The following is a 25,080-nucleotide window of genomic DNA, read 5'->3' as shown; positions in this document are numbered from 1 at the left end:
TGGAATTGATCCCCCTGGATATACAGGTATTTGATGAACTTTTGAGGGCATCCCTTTTTTCTTTCTACAGATGTGCTTCTGCTTTTCTTTTTTTTTTCTTTCTGGCTGGATGTGTGTGCCACCCTGCTACTGCATGTCTGAAGATATGGTGGATGATTTTAGCAAGCCTTTATTTGGCCTGGTACTCCTGGAGGGCTTTTTGCTTTCTTGTATAATTTTTGGACAAAACCCCTATCAGAAAGTACCTACCTTATGCTTTGGACTTAAGAGAATACACTGGATGTGGAAATCACAAAGTATTTGGTGCTTACAAACACACCTGGTTGCTTTCTCAGAAACAGACCTATCTTAACACTTTCATGTCTGGAAGTCAGTTTTCTGGATGTCAGCTTAAGAACAACCCTACAGAAAAGGAATACGGGTCCCGGTGGGATACTTATCTTTTGACGTTCTTCAGTCATAGGCCTGGACTGTGACACAATCTGTTGTACTGAACTTCTATGCAGCAAGAAATGATAAAGATAGTGTGGACATCAGCCATCTATATACCAGACTTGTGAAGACATCTTTTGTAAGGTGATGTCAGCTCAGCCACGGGGGAAGGGCATTTATCTTGGAAAGTCCGGCAGAACTTTGGTCTCAGGCAGTGGCACAGATCCCTGTAAATTCTGACTACAGCAGTAACAAATGAAGAGTATTATTTATTTTTAAGTTAATAAATACATATAGATATGCATGTATATTATTTTGTTTCTGACTGTTAACCATGTAGAAACAATGAGTTTTCAAAATTTAACTTTCAGGGTCGAAACAGCATTGTTCTTAATATGCTGTTTACTCTGCATGACTTTCAATTTTGTGTTTTGTTTGCTAGCACAGCACAAATAATGGCTTGCCAGGATGATATGCTCTGAATTTTAGAACAGCTTAGTGGGTATGGCAGCAAACTACAAATAAGTCTTCCCTCACTTTTGCAGTCTGATTCTACAACATTCACTTACATACCGTGAAGTAATGAGCAAGTAATTTAGGCTAGCCAGACCAAGGTTCATCAGTCAGAGTTGAAATCAGTTTTTTTATCTTTCAGCTACCAAAGACTGAAGCACATCACTTTGGCCACTGTCATGGAGCATTTGCAAGGGAAAACGGGTAGGATATAATATTAAATAAATTCAATTGGAAGGCATGAAGTTATGAAAGCAGGCTTCCACAAACAGGTGGTTTCATTTAAAGAAAAAAAAACACATGCAGACATGTTTAAAAAAAAGTAAATGTACCAGTCAGTCATATTTAAGGATGGATAAATCTTAATCTTTCACTTCAAGTGATCTTGGTCACATAAGATAATCTCTACAGCCCCACCAGAACAGCATAAAACTCATCACCCATCTTTCTACTAAATCAAATAGGGAAATTATAAATCCTGTCGTTTCCCCTAGCACATTTCTCCTTGCCCTGCACCCTTCAAACTACATGAATTAATATTTACATGGTACCTCTCAACTTCTTTGCTCAAGAATTCTGTCCAAAGCCAAAAATAATTCACTTGAAAAGCTACTAAAACAGTTTTTGCATCAATGTGTATTTTCTGAACAAATCCCAAACCAAACTATTGGGAGCCACTGTAGACGACAATTTAAAGTTTGACCTCCACATTCAAAACATCATTTAAAAAAACACACCAAAAACTGGGAATGCTTTTCCACTCAAAATAATTCCTTAGCAATCATACCAGATTAACTTTGGCTAACACCTGTCTCCTACCTTCTCTACTTTATGACTTTCATATCTTGACCAAACTTCAGTCTACTTTAAAATCCAAACTGGAACTATATTAAAACAAAAACCTCACAAATAAAAACAGTGGTTGTATAAAAACAAAAGCAATGCAATAACGAACCATGAAAATATAAACTTTATTACATAAACTTAGTAAGAGCTTTCATTCCAAAAGCAACTTCTTCAGACCTGAAGAAGTTCCTTTTCAAACTGGAACGATATTATGACATAACCTCATCATTGCTCTGCTCTTAAACTTGCACACTTCCTCAATACCTAACTCTCACACAACTCCTCCGGACCCACAATTTACAACCCTCATCTGCAACATCCTCCACAATTCTCGTAATCTCTCACCTCTGTTTTACAGAGAAACAGCTACTCAACATCTACAAGATAAAAAAAATATATATGCTTGTATTCTGTAGCTAAAGCTTGGAATTTGATCCCAATCCATATTAAATCAATCTCCACTCTTCAGATATTCAAGTCCTTCCTCAAAGAATTTGTTACTACCACTTGAGCTCTGCACCTGAATAAAGCACCCAAATGTATAACTGGTTACAGCTCTTTGTAGCTACTCGTATATTCCCAACACCTACCTAAAAACCTGTCCCTATCCCCTCTTCACCTTTATACCTCCTGACTCCGTATCACCTTAACAGCACAGCGTCACTCTTCTTAACCCCACTAAATTACTCTAAATAATTCTCATCTTTCACCTATGCTATACCTAAATTACTCTGTTTTGTTTTATTATTATTACCTACTACATTATTCTAACTCTCCACCTACCATATGATTCAAATGTTTGTTTTTTTCTGCACTTAAAGATATAGCTTTCTTTTACCTCATGAACTTCTCATATAGCAATGATATTCAGTTCTACAGGGCAGTATATGTTGGTAATATCCAACTACTACATCCATTTATTTATTTGTATCTGCGAACTGTAACTTTGATTCATATTACGTCTGTATATCTGGATTTATTTAGTTGAAATTGTGGAGCTTTTCTCCCAGGGCTGTGTCAGGCAAAACAGGAGATGGAATCAAGGGCTTTCTACAAAATCAGGGACAGTTTAAGAGATGAGCAAGTCCAGCCTTCAGAAGTACAAAGCAAATGCAGTAGTCAGACACACCCAGCAAGAATGCAAAAAGAATACTTTATTGATGGCTGATTGGCTGTCAGTGCTCTGTCACTAGTCTGCCAGTAGTCAAACTATTCTGGAATTTCTCAGTAAGTATGAAATTTCTCTGCCTGTACAATATAAATGCAGTGTCCTAACACTGAAGTGTTTGAGCTTTAATTTAATAACATAAAACAAATTAAATAAACACTGTTGTACTGATGTTAAAACTGTGGCTAATGGCCTTCTGAGAGCTTCTACACTGCAATATACATGCACACTTGCTGATAAAATGTTGTTGTTGTTGTCTTTCGGCTTTTCCCGGTTAGGGGTTGCCACAGCGGAACTCCGGTCCGCTAATGATTGGCAGTAGATTTTCACGAACGCCGAGGTGCCAGCTCGACATCCAACCATCAACGAAGGCACGCCCTTTTACGCATGTCTTTCGAATGCCCACCCAACCACAGGGAGGACATGCAGACTCCACACAGAAGGCACTCCCCGCACTCCAGCCGAGAATTGAACGGGAGGAACCTCTTGCTGTGAGGCAACAACGCTACCGCTGCACCACCACAGAATTACACTTATAAAATATAATTACACATATTTAAAAATAAAGTATAAAAAGAAGTTATGTACTTACCATAATGTTCCATGTGGAGTTCATCTCACCTTCATTCTTTACTGATGGGTTTGGAGCCGATCCCTTGGCTCCAAGTCGGCACCTACTGCAAAGCTATAGGATTTCAAGTAGCTCGAGGCCAAGTCCCTATCCCATGATGCACATTGAGTTACCTCAGATCTTGTTTGCTGCGTATAATACCATATGTCATTCTATAACTCCATAAGAGAGAGAGGGGTTGAGTGACCAGGAAGGATCTAGCATCTAGGTCTTCTGAGAGCCCAGGAGGGGGTAGGAGGGAGGGATGTAAGAATGAAGGCGAGATGAACTCACATGGAACGTTATGGTAAGTACATAACTTCTTTATGTGAAGTTGTTCTATCTTGCCATTCATTCTTTACTGATGGGTAGCGTCCCAAGCACCATCAACCTCGGGTGGCTCACGGGAGTATATTTCTCAGGACCGTGGATCCAAAGGAGGCCCTGTCAACTTTCTAATGAGTGATAAAGGTATGAGGTTTTGACCAAGTGGCTGCTGCGCAAATGTTATCAACAGGAAGTCTGGCAGAAAAAGCAGAGGATGTAGAAACAGCTCTGGTTGAGTGAGCTTTAATTTTGTGCTGTAAGAGCATATTGGCAGCTGAATAAGCAAAGGTGATACAATCAGATAACCATTTAGACAGAGTTGTTTTAGCCACTGGCCTACCCTTCCTGGAATCTGAAAATGAAACAAAAAGCTGGTCTGATTTCCTGAAATATTTTGTTCTATCCAAATGAAATCTGAGCTGTCTGTGAACATCAAGTTTGTGAAGCATGTACTCTAGATTGTTGGAATGGTTGGGGAAGAAAGAAAACTGGGAAATCAATAATTTGGTTGAGATTAGTTTGAGAGAAGTGAAACTCTGTCAGCATGGAAAATCATATAAGGAAGCTTGATGGACAAGGCTTGAAGCTCTGACACTGCAGGCAGAAGTAATAGCCACTAAAAAGATGGTTTTCCATGACAAAAATCTGAGGTCACATGAGGAAGCTGGTTCAAATGGCGGAAGAATTATGCAGGAAAGCATAAAATTTAGATTTCATGGATAGTGGTCTAATATGAAAGGTCCCGCTGAGAAAGGCTTTGGATAATTTGTGTGACATAATATTCAATCCTTCAAATCCCAGATGAAAGTTAGACATGGCAGCAAGTTGAACACGGACTGTTGCTGCTGCAGCTCCTTTATTGGATATCATGGTTAAGAATTCTAGAATAGAGGCCATAGGGGCTTGGTAAGGATCAATATTGTTTTTAGAGGCCCATACAGATAATTTTTTTCCATTTGGTGAGGTAAAGCTTCCTAGTAGAAGATTTATGAGAGGATAGGAGAATTTGCTTCATCTCACTGGAAAGGTTATGGGGCCTGGCTATGATGGGAATTAGAGCAGCCAAGCTGTCAGCTTCAGGGACTGCAGAGAGGGATGAAGTTCCCCTGCCGAGTGCATCAGAAAGTTGGAAACTGGGTCCAGAATCCAGGGGTCCTCCAAAAGATGAAGTTGAAGGAAGGGGAACCAAATTTGATGAGGCCAATGAGGAGCCATTAGAATAATGGTCCTTCCCAGGGCTTTTGCTTTCTGTAATACCTTGGGTATCAATGGGATTGGTGGGAATGCATAAAGGAGACCCGGGGACAATCGTGAACGAGGGCATCCCTTGGGGCTTCTCCCAGAGGAGGAATCAGGGCAAAGTAGCTTCTGCATTTCGTGTTCATGTGACTGACAAAAAGGTTACAGCAAGGCTGCCCCACCTCCGGAATATCCTGTCCGCTATTTCCATCTTGAGGGACCACTCGTGAGGCAACAAAATTGCTCTGCTCAGCTTGTCTGCTATCACGTTGGATTTCCCTGGGATGTGCGTTGCTAACAGAAAGCGCTGGGAGGAAATAGCCCACTGCCATACTCTGAGAGCCTCGTGACAAAGGGGGTATGATCTGGTTTGTTCAAATACCAGACCACTGACATGTTGTCCATCTGAATCGCAATCGCACCCAGCAGAAGTGAGTACTGCAACACCAAAAGTACTGCTCTCATCTCTAGGACATTGATATGCAGATGTGTCTCTTGATCGATCCATGTGCCTTGGGCTGGCTGTCTTTCCCTGAAAATACCCCCCCCACCCTATCAGGGAAGCGCCCGTCGTCACTGTGGCTGCTGGAGGGGGTAGCAATGGGCGTCCTATGGTAACAAAGTGAGGTCAACCACCACTGAAGATCCTTTTTGCAGGAATTTGTGATCATTATCATGTGAGACATGGGGAGCTCTTGGTAAGACCATTGAGTGAACAACCACCACTGCAGTAGCTGCATGTGCATATGACCCAGTGGTATGGCCAGAATTGCTGCTGCCATCATTCCTAACAATTTCAGAACTTCTGATGCTGGTGCTTTGTTTTTGGATATTAAAATGCGGACATGCTGATGGAGAAGTAAGACTCTCTCTACTGGAAGTCTTAGTGTGGTGGTGGTGGTGTCCAGTTCTACTCCGATAAAGACGATATGCTGCAATGGCGACAAGGCAGATTTTTCTGAGTTTATTGTAATGCCCAGCTCATTGTGGAGTGACAGAGTGGACTCCCTGGCCTGAATGAGTTGATGCCTGGTGGTGGCGGTAAAGAGCCAATCGTCTAGGTACAGAAACACCTGGAATCCTAAATGTCTCAGGTGAGCCATGACCACTGCCATGCATTTGGTGAACACTCTGGGGGCTGTAGTGAGACCAAAGGGCAGGGCTCGAAACTGATAATGATTGGCTCCCAGCCGGAAGTGCAGATGACCCCTGGATGGCCTGGCCATTTGTATGTGGTAGTAAGCATCCTGGAGATCTATTGAGCACATCCAATTGTCTTTCCCTAAGAAGGGAAGTATTGACTGAAGCGTGACCATCTGAAACTTCTCTTTCTTTACAAATTTGTTTAGTCTGCTGATGTCCAGTATAGGTCTCCAGTCCCCTGTCTTTTCTGGAACTAAAAATAAAAATCTTGAGTAAGATTCGGATCCTGTCTGGTCTGCTGGGACTGGTTGGATGACTCTTTCTTAGCAACATCTGGACCTCTATTGTTGCTTGTTCCCTGTAACTGTGTGGAATGTCCGGGATTTTCCTTGTTGGTGGAGAGGGTGTGGTGAATGGTATGAAGTATCCTCTGGAAATAATACTTTGTACCCAGTTATCATTTGTTACTTTGAGCCAGGCATCTGGGTACAAAGATAAGTGACCCCGACTGTCTCCAGAGCAGGACAGTCAGGCCTCCTTTCAGGAGCACTGGTAGGGCTTCCCAAAAAGTTCTCTCTGTCACTCTGGTTTTGTGGACCCCACTCTGCTGCAAGGGTGATGTCTTCTATTATTGACCCCTTTCTCTGCCCCTGGAGGCGGGTTCATCACGTGTGTCCTGAAAGGCTCCTTGGGCTTTTCGGAACCACATTTTCCCTCTCCTTTGACCCTTGGGATAGGGTCTGGTAGGGGTGGAAAAATGGACCCCGACGGCAGACAGAGTCTTTCCATCCTGCTCACACCTGGTTAAAGTTTCCTTGACTTTGGGCCCAAAAAGGGACAAGCCATCAAAGGGGGTATTCATGAAGGATGACTTGAAGGGCTCTGTGAAAGAACACAAGTGCATCCAGGAGTGTCTCCTAAGAGCAACTCCTGTACCCGCTGCTCTACTTGTTCCGTTAGCTGCATATGAAATGAGGCATATAGATTAGTTCACTATGGAACTGAGGGTGGCAAGCTGGGAGGCAACTTTGTCTGTAGCTCCTGCAGCTACTGTACTCTGAAGAGCATCTCCCAGCTCTTTAAGGAGATCCCTTTGTAGTCTCATAAAATGGGTTAAATAGTTAAGCGAATGAAGTGCAAAAGTCGCTGAACTAAACATGTGGTTCCCATATCTATCCATGATCCTAGATTCTCTGTTAGGAGGATGGATAGACGAGGAAGTTTCAGACATTTCCTTTTTGGTGGCTGCCGCCACCACCATGGCATCAACTGGCACACCTTTGGTCAAAAAGGATTTATCTAGGGGGGCAGATATGAACTTATTAGGCCTCCTAGGGACAGGCTCCATGGTGTCCGGAGACTCCCACTCCCTTCGTGAGACCAGCTGCATAAGCTCATCATAGGGTGGAGACACCCAAGAGGTGGAGGGCTTAGACCCGAAAGCCTTCAGGAGGACTGATTCATCCTCAGTAGGGTTGGCGTACTGCCAGTCACCCCTCTGCCTAAGGATTTCCAGTATCTCGGCAAATGAGATATCCTCAGAGGGGGACCGTGGGGACCCTTCTGATTCATTCAAGTCAGTATCAGATGTTAATGACTCCTGAGGAGAGTCCAAATGCTTCCTCTTACACACACTCTTCCTGGGAACCTCTTCAGTGGAAGCTTCTGGAGAAGTCTCGGAAGAGCATGGGCCACCCAATGGGGCTTCCTGAGGCTCTGGGTCTCTGCGCTTAGCTAGAATTTGTGAAGCAGAAGCAGACACAGGCGCTTTAGGGGATGAAGAAGCCGGACCTGAAGTTGAGGATGTCTTAGGAGACATAACTCTCCTCATGGCTTCGAAGGCACCCCTGTTCCGGTGCAAAGTGACCGATGGATCTGAAGAAACCGTTGATACCCCCGGCACCGGGACAGTGGGCTCCAAGCCCAAGGTAGGATCTGAGCTCATCCATGACAAAGTCCCGAGAGGCAGAGTCGGAACCGACAAGTTTGTCCGACTATCCTCCCTGGACCCGACCAGAGAGTGTCAGCTCCTAGAGTCCTTGATCAGAGCCGAGGACGTCAGAGTGAAAGGAGCCGAAGACACTGGAGCAGGCGTCGGCTCAGAAGGCTCCACAATCAACAGGTCCGACTCCTCCAGCTCCGAAGGACTGGCATGGCTCAGAGGAGGAAGAGACATAGTTGGCATAAGGGTCTTTGGCTCCGAAGCCACCTGAGTTGGAGCCGATAATTTTGCAAAGGCTGGTGCCTGAAGAAGCTTATGCACCACCCGATCCACATCTAAATCTGAGAGGCTAACAGAAGACCTAGATGAATGGACCGATGGTACCGAATGAAGAAGAGGAGACTTGGGAATTTCGGATACCGGTTCCAAAACCGGTGACCGGCTCTGAAAAGAAAAGACAGTCGGGCTCCAAAACCTGTGGAGCCAATGTCACAGACTCTCTTGATTGTTTTGACTTTCTGGATTCCACAGAAGTTTTGGAGGACTTTGAGGACTTATTAGATCCATCCTGGTCACTCAAAGCCTCCTGAAAAGAAGGTTTCAACAAACCCCTGTCAATGAGCTTCCTTTTTCTCTCTTGGAGGACTCTACAGGAAAAAGAACGGCATATGGAACATGTTTCTTGTAAGTGCAAGGCACCCAAGCAGTAGACACAGTTCACATGGCAATCAGTAACAGACATCTTTTGCCCGCATTTAGGGCATTTTTACTGGCCCAAGCTAGCAAGAACCTCTGATCAGTTGCAGCGGCAAACTAGATCTGAGGTAACTCAAGGTGCATCATGGGATAGGGACTTGGCCTCGAGCTACTTGAAATCCTCAAGCTTTGCAGTAGGTGCCGACTCAGAGCCGAGGGATCGGCTCCGAACCAATCAGTAAAGAATGAACTGTGAGACAGAACAACTTCACATTAGAAGTTACAGATCAGCATAGGGGTGCACACAGTAAAGCACACTACAAATTAATTTAGTAAGTATTTTAACTACAGCCTGGAGAAATGCCATGTCAAACCTTAACTTTCAAAATGCTAACAAACTGCAGCCGTATACTACAGTGATGTGCAAGTCATGGTTTATTTTGCTTTAATAGTATTCAATATGAAATACAATTTGAGCAAACAATAACAGACATTAATACAGGTTACAAAACAGAAGCATGTAAACAGAATAAGTTAGGTTGCTAATTAAGCTACTATTGTGCATTAAAAACAGTATTTTTTACATGTATACACATGTACACTGTACATTTCCAGGAGCAGTTCCTAGGAGGTACCTAAAAGAGGTTCAAACTACAACTCGTTTCTCTCTTGTGAATTGTACGGAATAACCATAGTCTTAAAACTGAGGCCAGTCTGATGGAACACCTGGGATACAAAGGACTACAACACAAGACAGACAGGATCTTTCTTAACAAATACTGTCAGTGTTAGATTTCATAATGCAATTAGACAGACTGGCTACATCTAATGCACTATATAGTCATTCCACTTTTCTATGATAAGGCAATAAAAGAAAAGGTTAAATTCAGCACCATGGGAGCCATTTTATGCAAGATGGAAGGCTATAGGAATTAGTACCAAAACAGATTATATTGTCCTCACTAACAAGCAACTAACAGACATTCATCAGGCCTGTAGCATGAAAAGCTTCTGCACAGTTCATGAGACTAAAACTTAAACCAAATAAACAATAACTATATAGTGCAGTTCTATGTTTTTCTTTCATAAATCCAAGTGCTGCTGTAGAAATGATGACCACTGCAGGACACCTTGGGAACAAGTCAGTATGCCTCTGATTTATACAATGGCTCTCTCCCCAAACAGTGATCAGCTTGTTAAACAGAGTGCCTTCAAATGCCACTAGCAGCTTCCTAGAATTTTTTCAATTTTTTTTTATGTTCTTTTAATACAATTTATTTGCTAAAATGAAATATTTGTTTTTATACGTTTGTGGAAACTTCAGACAGTAATTAAAATATTTTTTAGAACCACTCTGATTTACACTTTTAATTTCCCTTATTACAACACTGGTAACCATAACATTCATTCCTGATTCTGTACTGGATTTTTGTCCATAAGGACTTTGAGTGTCTCTGGTACACACTAGGAAAAGGCATGATTCAAGGACTAAGGACTTCTGCTTTTTAGCAGAAAAGTTATGATGAGAGTGGCAGTAAATCCCTGACCAGCTGTTCTATATACACTGTTGATGGCCGCAGTGGCTTGAGACTGTATTTCTTGTTTCTGAATAAAAGACCATAAGCCTGGCTGCACTGGTCAGAAAACACTTTCTGCAGACAAGGTTACAGGAACATAACACAGGTGGCAGGGTATTTTAACATGCCTTTTACACGTATAAGCAACTTAATTTATGACTTTCTTTTGTCATCATTGCACAATGAATGTACATCATAAAAATCATGGTTAGCATGCACCAAACTACATATTTATGGAAAACATTCACAGAATCTCTACTGCATAAACAACTAAGAAATACACAAAATATAATCCTAGATAAATGTTTCACGCTCATTGCACAGCTCCTACAAGGCAGAAAATGTTCCATAAGGAAGTCATAAAAATGTTTATCTAAAGAGTTATAATGACACGGAATCACTGCAATAAAGAGAATGTGCTTCTTTTAATGTGCAATATTACTTTTGGATAACAGGCAGCAGAACATATATCTAATATCTTATAGGTCAAAATGACCAGTTTTTTTAATGGCTTAAAGTGTACCCTATAATGAATTCCATGCTAATTCAATTTTGCCAGCAAAATGTGGCTTACACTGCAGTTTTCAGCATTCACAATATGAGAAATTTTCAAATGAGCAGAACATGCATGTCCATGTTTTTCCCTTCAGGTTTACTAAAATCCTACTCAAAGACTGTCCATCTAAAATATAAATTACCAACACACTGATAACTGCATGATACTAAAAACTCTTTTGGTCTGGGGTGTCTTTCAATATTTTTTTTTGGGGAGGCACTGGATATCAGAAAATTATTTATGTGATATAGTTCATATTAGCTGTAGGTGAAGAAACAAAGCAAACTGCAGTTTAAGTTTTAACATGATCTATCTGTTGTTCATGGATTTTTGTTTTATTTGCTGACTTAAACGATCTGCAGTATCTTCAGAAATAATGATCCAAGAGTACAGTCATGTTTAGAGGATGCTTTGAGCATTCGACCCACGGGCCCAGGTACTTAGACAGCAGTCGGAAGCATAGATTCATTCTGTGCAATACCTTGAATATACAGCCACAGACTGTTGTGATTCAGATAACTGAATCTGTGGTACTCCCGTGGGGGGGGGGGGGGGGTACAAAGATGCTGGCCCATTTTCTTGAATGGCACACAGGAGCAGCTGGCATGCTAATGAATTTGCAGGTAGCTCAGTGTACTTGACAGCATTACTGAATAAAGCTGCTTATGTACTGTACAGCATGCCTTACCAAGGTACCTTCAGTAATTATTTGGTAAGGCATGCAACACACTAGTTAGCTACCAAGCTTAGCAGTGGTGTATATTGCCAGCATGAATGATTGTGATGACTGATTCATGGAGGGGGTGGACTTTACAGCACAGGTGGTAAGTGGCTAAGATGAAATGGGGCAGGATCATGCAAGGGCTCTTGCATGATTTTGCTTCATGGCAGGGGTTTGTTAATCAGACAGGGCTTTGTGCGCCCTTCCATGGTTTGCAAAGCCCTGTGCAACAGCATGCACATTTTATGAATCTGACCCACAGATATTTGCTTCACTTACTTAATAATGCATCTCCAAACCAAGGAGCAGGAATGTATGACATGGACATAAAATGAAAGTGCATCCCCATTACAGCATGAGTAAAATCTACATTTTTAAATTCTTTATGACGTAAATGACCCATAAAAGCATAATTTATTATTAGTTTTAAAACCGTATGTAATCAGAGCAAATATAGTTGCTGGATATCTACAAGCATAAGAAATGCCACTTTGGCTGCAATTTAGAATACTGGCAGTGAATCTATAGTGTTGGGTAGGATGCAATACAACCTAAGTCTGCTTTGGGAAAAAACTACAGAGTGGCCTGAAAAGTCCAAGGTATCCCAATATTTACCGCAACACATTTTTTCAGAGAAGGTCAACTAAATCAGGTAACAGTTATTTAAGGGTAAAATTAAAAGTAATGAATATTTCCAGAACAGCAACGAAAACCAGCACAAATACTGCATCAGTATAAAATACTTCTGGACAAGCAAACTTTAGTACACACACTGTTTTAGTGGAAACAATACTGATTCCATTATACTGTTACAATTTTAAACTATTCTTTGGAAACTTTAATCAGTAGGAGAATGGTTATATGTTGTGGAATTGCTCATACCTAAATGCCTTTAAGTTCAAACATACAGAAAACATTTTTGTATCACAATAACCCTTATATCATTAAAGCCACATCCTTGCTACTGTAGCTCCTCACCCTTTTATAATGATTTTTCTTCATATCTATAGTTGTACTGCTTCATCCCACTTGCGGGAGGGGGGACCAGAAGGTTTATCATTTTTTACTCATCATGCACTCTGTCTCTAATCTTACTACAATATGGCTAAGTTGCTGTCTGCAGCCTTTAAATTAAGGCCTTGGTAGTAAACTACAAGCTCTATAACATAATTAACATTTATGTTAACTGAACACAGTATAGCTACAACAAGAACTAAATACTCTCACTGTAAAATATGAAATCCCAAGGTTTAAAGCAAAACTAAGATCACCATTTGAAAATATGTGCAAAGTAAGTCCATTAAAAGTTACTTTAGGGAAAGTATAACCTCTCTACGCAGAAAATTATAATACAATGGAAAGCAGCAAACCAGCCTATACATTAATGGAGTCTGCATTTTTGTTGTTAAAATGTTCAATATTTCCTCGGTGCATCAAATAATTAAATTGGCCACGGAATGTAAATAGCTTGTTAAACTAAATGATATGAAAGTGCAGGGTCCTAGGGTGTCTTAAAACTCTCAAATTAAATGAAAAACTTAGCAAGCAACTGGAAAAGCCACATTATTGCAGCACAAGGAATTTCCTGTATGCTGCGGTAGTAATACTTATTTGGGGTACGCTTAATATAATTGGGAAAGATAGCTCTGATTTCATTTTGAGTGACAAACGCTAGAAAATACATTCTGCTGCATGTTATAACACAATGCTTAACTCTGGCTGTTATATCCGCAAAAGTTATGCTTTTATTTATATAGCTGCCATCTTCATGTGGTAGAGTCACACTAGATGTGGATGCAGCACACACACAACATCAGAATATTCTGTCGTAAACAGCCTTTTTTTTTTAAACATATCAACAAATACACCCCAAAGTACCCAACCTGTCTCCCACATCCGTGGTCCTTACTGCTTTACCAGTGTAGTGTCAGCCCTAATGTACCACACTCACAAGCATGCATAAACTAAAACATCAATTCAGAAAACTCTCATGTTTGGCTTATAACATGCTGTTTACATCTTAAAATACATTTTCTTTACTGAGCAAGATAAATGGCTTGTTCTTTAGAGTAGCAGTGCGTCAGCCAAAGCCAAGCTGAGGTCTTCAGTGCAGTTTAAAATGATCCCTTTTTTATAATAAATAAAAAAAATATTTTCTACTTTGGGCTAGGTAAAACTAGAGTTACATTATTTACATTTTAAAATGAAAAATGTCCCCAGTAGGAAGGAGGAAATCTATAATTTCTACTTACTGTAAAAATAGATTTTACATAGCTAAAACAATACTTGTGGTTAAGACATTACAGCCTTTTTCTTCTCATTTGTTCTATGCTCAGGTTAACACATCTGTGACAATAACTAATCTAATCTCACTTCACTATCGAAAATGCTACAGCTCATGGAAAATGGAACACATCTCTGCTGCAATGTTGAAAGGCATAAATTCCAAAGAGTAATGGGGATGTAAATGTTGAGAACCTAAGCAGTAGTACCAAAGAGAAGTTGAAATTAAGTACTGTTCATGGTAAACAAGTTATTTCTCTTGTCATGGAATACAATGCAATGCCATCTCCGTTCTTGTTGTCTTCTTTTTTCTGGTTCTGGACACCAACTTTTATGTAGGACAAAGAACTATAAAAACAGAAAAATAAAAAAACAGTGTGAGGCAATCCCAAATCACTGTGCATCAAAACTTTGTCATAACTAACAAAATGAAATGCATGGCTGATCTAGGATTTGTAAAATGAAAATTTGTCAGTGACAAATGCTGTCTTGCACGGAGTTGAACTGCAGCTAACAAACATTACCCACTTAACTTAAAGATACATTTGGATTGGTAAGTTCGGATACTTTGCCAGCAGTGAGGTGTTTCCCAGGCTATCAAAGTCCTTCCACTTTGTCCATGATTCTCTAGCCCCAAGGAACAAATGTCTAGAAGCAGAAGGTCTGTATAAAGAAGCCCAAGAAACTTAAAGATACATTTGGATTGGTAAGTTCGGATACTTTGCCAGCAGTGAAGTGTTTCCCAGGCTATCAAAGTCCTTCCACTTTGTCCATGATTCTCTAGCCCCAAGGAACAAATGTCTAGAAGCAGAAGGTCTGTATAAAGAAGTCCAAGAAAACAACTAGTAACACAACATCCACATACAATACTAATTAGAAGGCTCTGCCAGGCCCAGCCTAGGGCATGTGGTAGTGGCAGGAATGGTGATGATGTCTGGGGCCACCAATCTATACTTGTGTAACTTTTGTATCTGAAATTGGAGTTCCACTGTTATCACCTGTAGAGCTCCTCTGAGGGAGTCTCACGAAAGAATACTCCAAATAATAATGGCATGAAAGGATGACCCGAATCGAGAAATCAGAGCCAGTTACACTGTACTGCAAAAGTATTCAGTGATGACTACGCAGTGACTGCACAAATGTCACTCTTAGGATGCATTCCTGAATACCGCCCCAGAGCACACTATAGTCCTGACAGAAACAGCTCAGCTGTAAAAGACCTCCTGCGTTTGTCAAAAGAAAAAGCAATGCAGTTTGTAAACCATTTAGACAGAGTTCACTTAGGCACATTGGTGGTCAAAATGTTGTTTGTATAAGACACAAAAAGTTGAGGGTCTTCTCCAGCCCATCCTTACTAACGTGCTAGCCGCAGCCCTCAACTTGCCTTAAAAAAAAACACTTTCCATAGCAATATCAATATGCAAGACACTCAGACACATACCACATACAGCAGCACTTGTACATAATACTGAACAGATCCCCTTCACTAGCCTTTACTCTAACTTGTAAACACTCATGCACACTCCCACCTATAATACCAAAACTTTTGGTACAACTGAAAGGTTCAGCATTAAAAACCCAGACCCACACTTACCTTACCCACATCTGCTCTATCTTCCTCCTTTTAACATCTCCAGCACTCATAACTTGTATAGACTGCATTAGTACTGCTTTTATTAAATTACCAGGAGATGATTATTGGAAAGTGTTTAACCTAAGGTGTTAGGCAAGACAGTGGTAATAGTGCGGTGCCGAGACTTATATGTTGGTAATTACTAAATCAACAGATGAACATGATCTTGACTGTTCATCCAACTTACAGTGGGACACAAAGATGTGTCCTGTCGCTCAAGTAGCTGCTGTAAAAATGTCATCAACTGTAATGCTCTGCTGAAGGCTGTAGAAGTAGAAACTGATCTTGTTGAGTATGCCTATGGTTTACTTTGGTATACAAAGGGGATACAATCTGAAATCCATCTTTATAGTGTTACTTTAGAAACTGCTTTCCCCAATGTTGGTCTAGTAAAGAAAATTAACATTTGGTCATCTTTTCTGAAACTTTGTCCTGTGAATATAGACTCTGAGTCGTCTGTGAACATACAACAAATGTATTAAGTATTCCACTTTGTTGGATAATCTAGGAAAGAAAATGGGGAGATATATGCATGGGTTTAGGTTAGTATTGGATGCCACCTTAGGGATAAAGGATGCATTAGTTTTGAGGGGAAACCCTGTCCTTACGGAAGACCAGACATGGTGGTTCTGATGAAAGGGCTTGTAATTCTGAGATTTGTCTGGCTAAATTTAATGGAACTACAAAAACAGTTTTCCAAGACAAAAATTTCAAGTCCACCTTGTTACCTGGTTCAAAAGGAGGTTGTGTGAGGGCTTGTAAGAAAATGGTAGTGTCCTTAGCTGGTAATAGGTCCCTAATGGGAGGCCTTAGTAAAACTGTGCCCTTAAGAAAGGCTTTGGAAATCCTAAAGGATGCAACAGATGTATAATTAACCCCAAAATGGAAATTGGAAATAGCCACCAACTAAATCTTGATAGTTTCGTAACTGGAGCCTTTTTTAAAGAGGTCAGACAGAAATTCAAGTATAGATTGCATAGGTGCTGAAAAAGGATCCAGTCCCTTAGAATGGACCCAAAACTAAAAATCTCTTCCATTTGCTGTAAAAAATTTTCCAGGTAGATGGTTTCTGACAAGCAGATAGACTGTTGACCATTGCAGGAGGAAGCCTGGCATCTCTGGCTAATGTTAAAATTGGAAGTTCCATGTGGTTAACGTTGTGGACATGTGATCCGGAGGAGGCAGTCCAGAAGGACAGAATAGGAGCTCTGGATAATGATCCAGCATTCTTGGTGGATGGATTAGAGTAGGTCACAGGAATGGGAACCAAGTCTGCTGGGACCAAAAGGGTGCAATGTGGATAAATGTGGCCTTGCGCTTGTTCATTAGAGGTAATAGGAAAAGGCATATAGGAGCCCTGGTGGCCAATTGTGGATCAGAGAATCCCTCTGTGACTATCCCTGTGGGGAGATCAGAGCAAAGTACCTGCTACATTTGTTGTCCATTTAGGAGGCAAAGAGACTGCAGACAGGTTGGCTCCAGCAGCTGAAGACTGTCTGTGCCACAGCAGGGTTGAGGGACCACTTGTAAGTCATTAGAAATGTTCTGCTGAATTTCCGCAAGTACATTGGTGCTCTTTGGGATGTTGATTATGATTACAAAGCACTGTGAAGACATCATCCACTGCCAAACCCTTAAGGCTTTCTGATAAAGAGGGTAAGAATGGGTTCCTCCTTGTTTGTTAATGTACCATACCACAGTCATGTTGTGTGTCTGAATGGATATCACACCCTTGGAGAGTGGAGTAGGTTCTGAAAGCCTGCAACTCTAGGAGGACCACCCTCATCTCCAAGATATTGATGTGAAGATTGATTGGCTTCTGTCGTCAACCATATACCTTGGACCATCCTCCCTTCGAAATGCCCCCCCCCCTCCAGAAAGGATGGCCATTAGTCACCAATGGGGAGGTTACCCACCATGAGATGTGGTTTTTGAATACCTGTATAATTCAAATCTTTGCATATAGAGGGTGAATGGATTGTGTCCACTGTACTGATAAGGTCCTTTGCAGTACTCTCATGTAATATCTTGCCAGGGGAATCATAAGGATCATAGATGCCATGAGACTCAAAAGATGTAGGCTCAATCTTGCTGGTGGTTTTGGATATCGAAGAGCTAGTAGGGCTGTCATATGTAGTGACTAAATTCTGGTTGGAGGGAGGCTGACTATTTGAACCTTTGTATTCAGGTGACATTCAATGAATTCTAAGGTTTGTGTTGGAATCAATTAGCATTTTGGATAATTTAATGAAATTCCTATGATCTGAAGCAACTAGAGTACATGGTCCTGATGTTTGTGAAGGAAATGCTCGGTGGGGCTGTAAAGAGCCAGTCATCTAGGTATGGGAAGACCTTGATCCCTTGAAGATCTAGGTGCACCGCTACAACTGCCATGATCTTGGTGAACACCTTGGGGACTGTGGGGAGACTGAATGGCAAAACTCTGAACTGGAAATGATTGGCTCCCAGTTGAGAGCAGAGATATCTCCTGGAGTGCTTTGCTATTTTGATGTGATAGCAAGCATCCTGGAGATCTATCGAGCGCATCCAATCATCCTGCCTCAGTAGTGCTAAAATGGTCTGAACCATGACCCTCTGGAATTTTGTCTATTTTACGAACTTGGTCAGGTGAATTATATCCAAAATAGGTCTTGGGTCCCCAGTCTTTTTTGTTACTAAAAAGAACCTGGAACAGATTCCAGTTACTAACTGGTCATCAGGGACCAGTTGGATGACTCTTTTCTTTTCTAGCAGCTTTGAAATTTCTATGGTTGCTAAGTCCCACTAATTGGATGGAACATCTGAGACTTTCTTCTTTTGTGGCTGAAGAAAAAGGGAATTGAGTAACCTCTGGATATTATCCTTAGCACCCATGAATCTGATGGTATCTTTTGCCAGGCCTGAAGGTGTAAGGAGAGACCCTCCAGACTGCAGCAGTCAGACAACCGTTCAGGGGAGATGAAAGGCTTTCTCCTAAAAGGGACCTTGTAAGCCTGTGGTCCACCTCTGGCCTCATGGGCATATTCCATTACAATTGCTTTCGCTTCTGCCACTGGATGGTCTTTTATCTTGGGAGTCATGGAAAGAACTCTGTGATTTGAAGAACATCTTCTTCTCTGATCTCTGGTTTTTGGAGAATGTTCTTTGTGGGGTAGAGAAGCATACGCTCACTGCAGAGAGAGTCTTGCCATCTTTGTGGCTCCTGGTGAGTGTATCCTTGACTTCAGGTCCAAACAAACTGCAGCCATCATAACAGGCACTGATGAAGAATGAATTAGCACCTTCCAGAAAGTCACACAGTATCTAGGCATAGTCGCACATGGTGAAGCTGGTAATTGCTGCTCTGGCCGTACCATCAGCTGTGTTAGACAGCAGATGCACAGCTATATTAGAAAAAGACTAAAGGGTCAAAAGCTGAGAGTTCACTGTTTTTTGAACATCTACCAGCAGTAACCCTGAGAGAAACATGGTTTTCTCCTTTGTCAAGTCTCTCTGGAATCTTGTAAGTCGAGCAAGGTAGTTCAGGGATCGAAGGGCAAAAGTTACTGAAAGGAATGGACTGAAGAGCTTTCCTCTGATAGCTTTTTGTTAGTGGCTGCTGCCACCACCACAGCATCTACAGATGCTTCCTTAATCCAATGCTTCCGATCAGATGCTTCCTTAATCCAATGCTTCCTATCTGTTGGGACAGACAGTTTGCAATCGGCTCCACACATTGGGGTCCTTCCATGCCCATTGAGCCATTAGGTCTATAAGGGGATCAATGGGTGGTATCATCCAGGATGAAGTTGGTCTAGAACCAATAGCCTCCAAGAATACAAACTAATCTGGAGAAGGATCTTGGGATTAATTCTAGAATGTCTCCAAAGGAGACATCTTCAGACAGGGAGCACAGGGAACCTTCACCTTCCTCTAAGTCAGTATCTTCCATGAAGGACTTGGGTGATGAGTCTAAATGTTTCCGTTTAAATGTCTTTTTTCTGGGAGTTAAGCAGAAAGGTCAAAGTCATATAAGGAACTGAGAAATTTCTTCAGAAGCTCTTGGGACAGACTGTCCCTCTAAGACTTGCTGTAACGGAGGAAAAGCAGATTGCAGGTGGGGTTTGGGTGGAAACAGAGTAGCAGTAACTGTCTTGTCTTTGGAAGATGCCAAAATCCTTTTGAAAGCTTCAAAAGCCAAGGCTGTTGTTGGCACTGATGAGTCCCTCTGCTCCAAGGAGGAAAAGGAAATCTCTGCACCGACAAGCCTCTGTTCCAAAGAAGATCTCAGTCCCAAGCTATCTGATTTCATGAGGGGAAGAGACAGCTCTGAGAACCTTGTTGTTGAATCATTCCCCTAAAGCTCAGCTACATGTCTCTTCTTGATCCAACGGTATCTGCATCAAGAGAAATTGGGATATAGTCAGTGTCAAAGATGTCAGGAGCTCCAGTGTCGTCAAAGAAGCAAAAGTTCCATTCAGTGCTAATGAACCCAAAGCCAAAGCTTGGATCAGTGTGGATTCTTGTATGGAGGAGTCAAGATGGTCAACATTTGGCACCTTCTTAGGGAATTGTGTCAGGATAACCCCGAGCTGCATCTCTGTCTTCAAAAATTTCCTCATCATCCTGTCACTGTCCATCTTTGTAAGACTTCTAGATGACCAAGAGGATGATGCTACTGAGTAGGGTCCAGAGTATCTCTTTTCTTGAAGTACTGGAGAGTGAAGCTTAGACGTCAAGTGTGTGGAAAAGGAGTATGGGGCCAAGGGGTTGTTGGTTCCATCCTTCTTGGGATTTTTGAGTCAGGACTGACAGATGTGGTCAGTTGCAGTGATCTTTTTTTTTTAAGTTTTGGGTGGAGATTTGCTTCTTTCTTTTTCTTTGTTATGAGGTTTTGCCTTAGTTTTTTCCTTCTCTTTGCTAGAAGAGGTAGAAGGACAAGATGAAGGGGTAGTTCCTATCTGAGCTGGAAGGAGCCCCTTAGGAATTAATGTTTCCCATCATGTTTAAAGAGACCTAGTGCTAAAGGCTGCATACGACTGACAGTCCATTTCTATGTGAGCCACACCAAGACAATAGACATACTTCATTTGTGGGTCCTGAAGGAGCAACTTCTGCCCAAACTGTGATAATTTGTTGAAGCCTGAAGCTACTGACATGCTGAGGCTGAAAAAATGAGAAAGGACATCAGAAAATAAAGTACACGTAAACTAGCTAAAGTTATAAAAGTTGTAGCACTACAGACTAAACAACAAAATAATAGAGGGATTTTCTACTATTATTAATCTCTCTATATCTATCTATATATGAACAAGAATGCTTTTTTAAAATTAGAAAGTGAAAGGTATAAAAGGAAAGGTCTAGTAAAACTTAAGACACTGTCATGGTATGAAAGGAGTGCACTGCTAACAGAACTTTTGCAAAGTAGTAGAGAGAACCTTGAACGGTTTGAGTGACAAACGAGATCTGGGTATCTGTAGCTAAGCCTAGGGTATTATGGGTAGGGGTGGAATCAGAACTTTGGAACCGATAAACATGAGATCAGCGCCAAGGTCAGATCCTGTTGGATCTGACAATCCATGTATGAACACACGAAAACAGATAACATTGGATTCTTAAGTTAACTTCATTGCCAAGACATCTTACTAATTTTATAAAAACTGAACTACTTGAATTAATTTAATATTATGTTTAGTTACAAGATTATGATGTAAAGCAATTGAGCTGAACTTCAGTACTTTCTATGTATGGAATAAAGTCCATTCTAATTATCTGAAAGTTAACTACCAGCCTTGGCACCATATCAACAAATTCAAAAAAGCCAGACAGAAAAAGAAAAGTTATGTACTCACCATAACGTTCCATCTGAGTTGTTGTTCTTCATTTGTCTTCAACCTGTGGGACACTGATCCAGAACGGATCTGACTTGGCCGCATTTCTTCAGCATCAGATCCAAACTCCAAGCACCTCTCCTATCACAATGCCCTGTCTCCTTCCTCCCTTCAGATCGAGTTTGCTGCCCACCACTGTAACCCAGCCTGACACAATGCCTTATCCCTTGCACAAAAACCCAGATAGTATCATAAGAAATGACCAGTTATGCCAAAGAAAGGGCCATGTCTTTTCCAGCCAGACCACTACTTAGCTCATATAAGGCAGGGGGAAGGAGGAAGGGACGACTGAAGACAAATGAAGAGCAACAACTCAGATGGAATATTATGGTGAGTACATAACTTCTTTATCTGAAGTTGTCTTCATTTGCTCTTCAACCTGGGGAACAGAGTCCCCAGCTACCAAACACCTGGGAGGCCCTCATGGAAGGATATTCCATAACACGGTGGAGCCAAAGGATGCCCTACTTCTGGAGAGAAGATCCAACTTGTAATGGGAGATGAAAGTATGTGAAGATGCCCAAGTAGCCGCAGAGCAAATGTCATCCAAAGAAACTCTGGACCAAAAGGCAGCTGAAGTAGTCATAGACCTAGTAGAATGTGCCTTAACTTGACCTGGTGGAGACAATCCTTTGGTTGAACACACCAACAGTATACACTGAGAAATCCAATGAACAATGGTGACCTTTGATAGAGGTTTCCCTAAGAAGGGCTTAAGAGTAGGAAACGAAAAGTTGATCGGACTTGTGAAAGACCTTTGTTCTGTGTAAGTAAAAACATAATTGTCTATGAATATCCAGCAGGTGCAATTTATACTCTCCCTTATTCTGAAAGTTCAGAAAGAAGACAGGGAGGTTGATACCCTGATTGATGTTTGATTCTGAGGTCACTTTCGGTAGAAAGGAAGGATTCGTGCACAAAGATACCCTGTCTTTATGGAAGATCATGTAAGGAGGCTTAATCAATAAGGCCTGAAGATCTGACATTCAACTGAAGTAATAGCAATCAGGAAGGCTGTCAAGACAGGAACTGCAGATCCACTGAAGCAGCAGGTTCAAAGGGGGAAGAAACCAATGCTTGAAGGACCAAATTTAAGGCCCCAAGGTGGCGTAGGGTCCTTGACCAGTGGTCTAAGAAGAAAAGTACCCTTCAAAAAACTTTACAGAGCTTAGAGAAGGCTGGAGAAGCTGAATTATCCCCTATGTGGAAAACAGAAATAGCTGCTAGCTGAACTTTAACCACAGAGAAGCTGGCACCCTGTTGAAAAACACCTGCTAGAAACTCTAAGTTAACAGGAACTGGAGCAGTGAAGGGATCCAAATCACGTTGAGATGCCCAAATTAAGAAACGTTTCCACTTACTTGAATAACCTCCCTAGTGGAGGATTTATGAGCCGCTACCAAAATCTTCTTAAAAGGAGAAGATAGCCAACGAATCCTAACTATCATGGAAACTGAAGCAGCCAAGTGGTGAGCTTCAGACTGGCCAGATCTGGATGTGGAATCCCTGTGGGATGTGAAATCAGATCCAGAACCAGATCCAATGTCCAGGGAGGGCACACTACATGAGACCACAGAGAAGGGAATCATACTTGGTGAGGCCAGAAGGGGGCAATGAGTATGAGTGAGCTCCCCAGACTTTGTGCTTTCTAAATGAGTTTCAGGATCAGGGAAAATGGAGGATAAGCACAGAGAAGACCGGAGGGCCAAGCATGAACCACAGCATCTCTGGGGGACTTCCTTGAAGGGGGTTCAGAGCAAAGAACTCACTGCACTTTGCGTTGGAAGAAGAGGTGAAGAGATCGCATCAAGGCTGACCCACATTCAAAAGATCTGTTTTGCTATGGAAGAATTCAGAAACCACACGTAAGGCATCAGGACAGAACTGCTGAGCCTGTCTGCTAGAATGTTGGACTCCCCTGGAATGTGCGTTGCCACCAGAAAATGGCCGGTGAAGATAGCCCACTCCCATAATCTCATGGCTTCATGGCAAAGGGGATAAGACCTGGTTTCCCCCCCTGTTTGTTGATGTACCAGACTACTGACATATTGTCTGTCTGGATGGCAATTGCCCCTAGGGGAAGATGGGTACAAAGAGCTTGCAAGGCCAGTAGCACCACCCTCATCTCCAGAACACTGATATGCAACTGGGTCTCCAGGGAAGACCACATGCCTTGAACTGTCCTTCCCAAGCAATGCCACCCCCCACACTCGAGTAGGTAGGCATCCGTGGTCACCGTGGTCAGAGGGGAGGGAAGAATAAATGGGCGACCACAAAGAAGGTCCGGGGACTGACTCCAGAAGAGAATCCCTGCATGCTCAGGATAGATGAACATGATGCAACAATGGGAGATCTAGAAATGACTACTGGACCATTAGAGTCCATTGGAGCACCCTGTATTACCGAGCTATGGGAATGAGGATGATCATGGCTGCCATGGACCCCAATGTCCTTAAAACAAACTCTGCTGGAGGAGATGGAACTTGAAGCATGTGCAAGATATGATGTTTGAGGGACTGAAGTCTGTCTGGTGTCAAGAAAACCTTGGTCTGAATGGTATCTAAATGGGCTCCAATAAAGTCCAGAATCTGAACTGTATCTAACAGGGATTTGTTGAGACTTATGGTGATGCCCAACTGGTGGGTGGTCTGGATAAGGAAATCCCTGGCTTTGTAGAGTTGATGCCTGGAGGGAGCAGAAAGGAGCCAATTGTCCAGGTAGGGGGAAGACCTGGAAGCCCTGCAGCTTGCAGGCCGCTACAACCACCATCACTTTGGTGAACACTCTGGGGGCTGTGGTGAGACCAAAGGGTAGCGCTCTGAACTAGTATGACTGGTCCCCAACCAGAAGCGGAGGACTCTCCAAGAGCGCCTGTCCATTTTGATGTGATAGTACTCATCCGAAAGGTCCACCGAGCACATCCAGTCGTTTTGGAGGGTGACCATCTGGAATTTTGTTTTGGCAACTGACAGGTTTAAGCCTGAAAGATCCAAAATGGGTCTTAAGTTCCCCGTCTTCTTTGGCACTAAAAAGAACCTGGAATAGATGCCTAATCTGGACTGATCTGGGGGGATGAGCTGGATGACTAATTTTTCTAGCAACTTGGAAATTTCCTGTGCTGCTGCCTCCCTTTGTACGGGTGGAATGTCCGGGAGGTGTTTGGCCGGAATTGGCCTTTGAATGAAGGGAACTGAATATCCTCTGGATATGATTTGCAACACCCACTGATCATCTGTAACTGACTCCCAGGCTGTGGGGTGTAGTGAAAGTCGACCCCCAACTGCCTTCAGAGAGCAGAAACCACCCCCTTGGATCTGGCGCTGAGGCTACGGGTCCGAGAGACAGATGGCTCTGAGCTCGTTGGACCTGACCCATTCAAGGTAACGGTCGGTGTTGAGGTACCAGGTACCGTCGGCACCGACCCCTCAATGCAGAGGGTCCTCTGACCAGAGAACTCTGAAACCTGGTTTGGATAGGAGAAGGAGTTATCAGGATGAAAGCGGACTGCATGCCCCCAGCCCTGG

At 42.2% G+C, this 25,080-nt stretch overlaps 1 protein-coding gene across 2 annotated transcripts in view; it reads right to left on the bottom strand.

Moving 5' to 3' along the window:
• Positions 1–13,522: 13,522 nt before the first annotated feature.
• Positions 13,523–25,080, bottom strand: part of FEZ2 (fasciculation and elongation protein zeta 2) — a 1,097,840-nt gene continuing 1,086,282 nt past the window's right edge. For both annotated transcript variants that reach the window (XM_044059029.1, XM_044059038.1), the window contains one exon: positions 13,523–14,401. In XM_044059029.1, coding sequence (XP_043914964.1) covers positions 14,385–14,401 — 17 coding nt within the window. In that variant the 3' untranslated portion in view covers positions 13,523–14,384. The remainder of the gene's footprint in view (positions 14,402–25,080) is intronic.

The sequence above is a fragment of the Protopterus annectens genome, chromosome 1.part2 (genome assembly GCF_019279795.1).
Source record: "Protopterus annectens isolate FY-2018-M chromosome 1.part2, PAN1.0, whole genome shotgun sequence".
Lineage (NCBI taxonomy): Eukaryota > Metazoa > Chordata > Ceratodontiformes > Protopteridae > Protopterus > Protopterus annectens.
The sequence above is the reverse complement of the archived record's forward strand: the minus strand, read 5'-3'. Positions and strand labels throughout refer to the sequence as shown.